This window comes from Acanthamoeba castellanii (genome assembly GCF_000313135.1).
Source record: "Acanthamoeba castellanii str. Neff unplaced genomic scaffold scf7180000084743, whole genome shotgun sequence".
In the NCBI taxonomy this organism is placed as follows: domain Eukaryota; phylum Discosea; order Longamoebia; family Acanthamoebidae; genus Acanthamoeba; species Acanthamoeba castellanii.
Window position 1 is genome coordinate 42380 of NW_004457410.1, and position 1167 is coordinate 43546.

Genomic DNA, 1167 nt, shown 5'->3' on the forward strand with positions numbered 1-1167 from the left:
GCCGGCTTCGACCAGCTGCACCTCCACCGCCGACCACCAGTCCGGCCGATCGAGCGACACCGTAGGCGGCGACGATCCGGCGCGCCTGAGGGACAGCGGGGTGTCGTGGAAGCGAGTGGTGCAACAGCGGGCGCAGACCGAGCGCAACTGGGAGGAGGGCACCTACAGAGTGGTTCACGAATTCTCGGGTAAGGCGACCACGTTGTTGTTGTTGTTGTTTGGTGATGCCTTGATGCGGAATGACGATTGTGATGGTTGGCCGGCGCAGCGACGGCGCCGCTGTCGGACATGGCGATGAACAGGTGCCGCCCGTCGCGGGCTCGTGTGATGGTGGCCTTCTCCACGTACAGCAACAAGGTACCATCATCGCATGTGACCCAATTAGCTGAACACTTGCGAGAGCTGCCTACCTGACCTCCTCACCTTTGTGGCCTCTCCGACTCGTCCCAGGCGCTGCTGTATGATTTGAACTCTGGTGAAAAGCTGGTAAGTTCCCGCAACCTCGTGTGCGTGTGCGTGTGCGTGTGCGTGTGCGTGTGCGTGTGCGTGTGCGTGTGCGTGTGCGTGTGCGTGTGCGTGGTGAGATAATGACAGTTCGCGGGGTGTGTGCAGCAAGAAGTGGGACTAGACGATACTGGGCCTATGGGGTTGACCTTCATGGACGACAGCACCCTGATAACATGCGGCCACCGAGATGGCGGCTTGCAGCTGTGGGACGTAGAAATGGGTACGTCGGCCCACCCAACACGCATGCTTTGTACACGACACCACACATTCATTACTCACCAACGGTCTTTGCGTCGTGATACAGGGAAGTGTATTCAAAGCTGCGAAGAGGCCGACGCCAACGGCGTGGCACCATTCGAAGGCACCGAGTGCGGCAACACAGATCTGTCGCACCTGTTTGTTTCGCTGACCGCCAAGAAAGTGGAGGTGCGCCTGCCACCGCCGCGGTGGCTTACACCTCACTCTTCCACTCGCTAACAAAATGGTACGGTGCAGGTGTACGACACGCGATCGTTGTCTCGGGTGATGTCCCTCCGCGGCCACCGCCAACTGCTGGTCTGCGCGGCTGCCCGGTCATCCAAGGGCGGACGAATCGCCAGCGGGGACATGGATGGTACCGTCATGTACTGGGATCTCCGGTTCGTTACCAAAACACACGCG

General features: G+C 60.2%; 1 protein-coding gene across 1 annotated transcript; it reads left to right on the forward strand.

Moving 5' to 3' along the window:
- Window position 1: 1 nt before the first annotated feature.
- Window positions 2-1146, forward strand: ACA1_177250 (WD domain, G-beta repeat-containing protein; the record flags this gene model as incomplete). Its single annotated transcript, XM_004338092.1, has 6 exons — window positions 2-188; window positions 269-357; window positions 451-486; window positions 613-727; window positions 812-933; window positions 1003-1146. Coding segments are annotated over 6 exons (693 nt in total), but the record flags the coding sequence as incomplete, so codon positions are not given.
- Window positions 1147-1167: the final 21 nt, after the last annotated feature.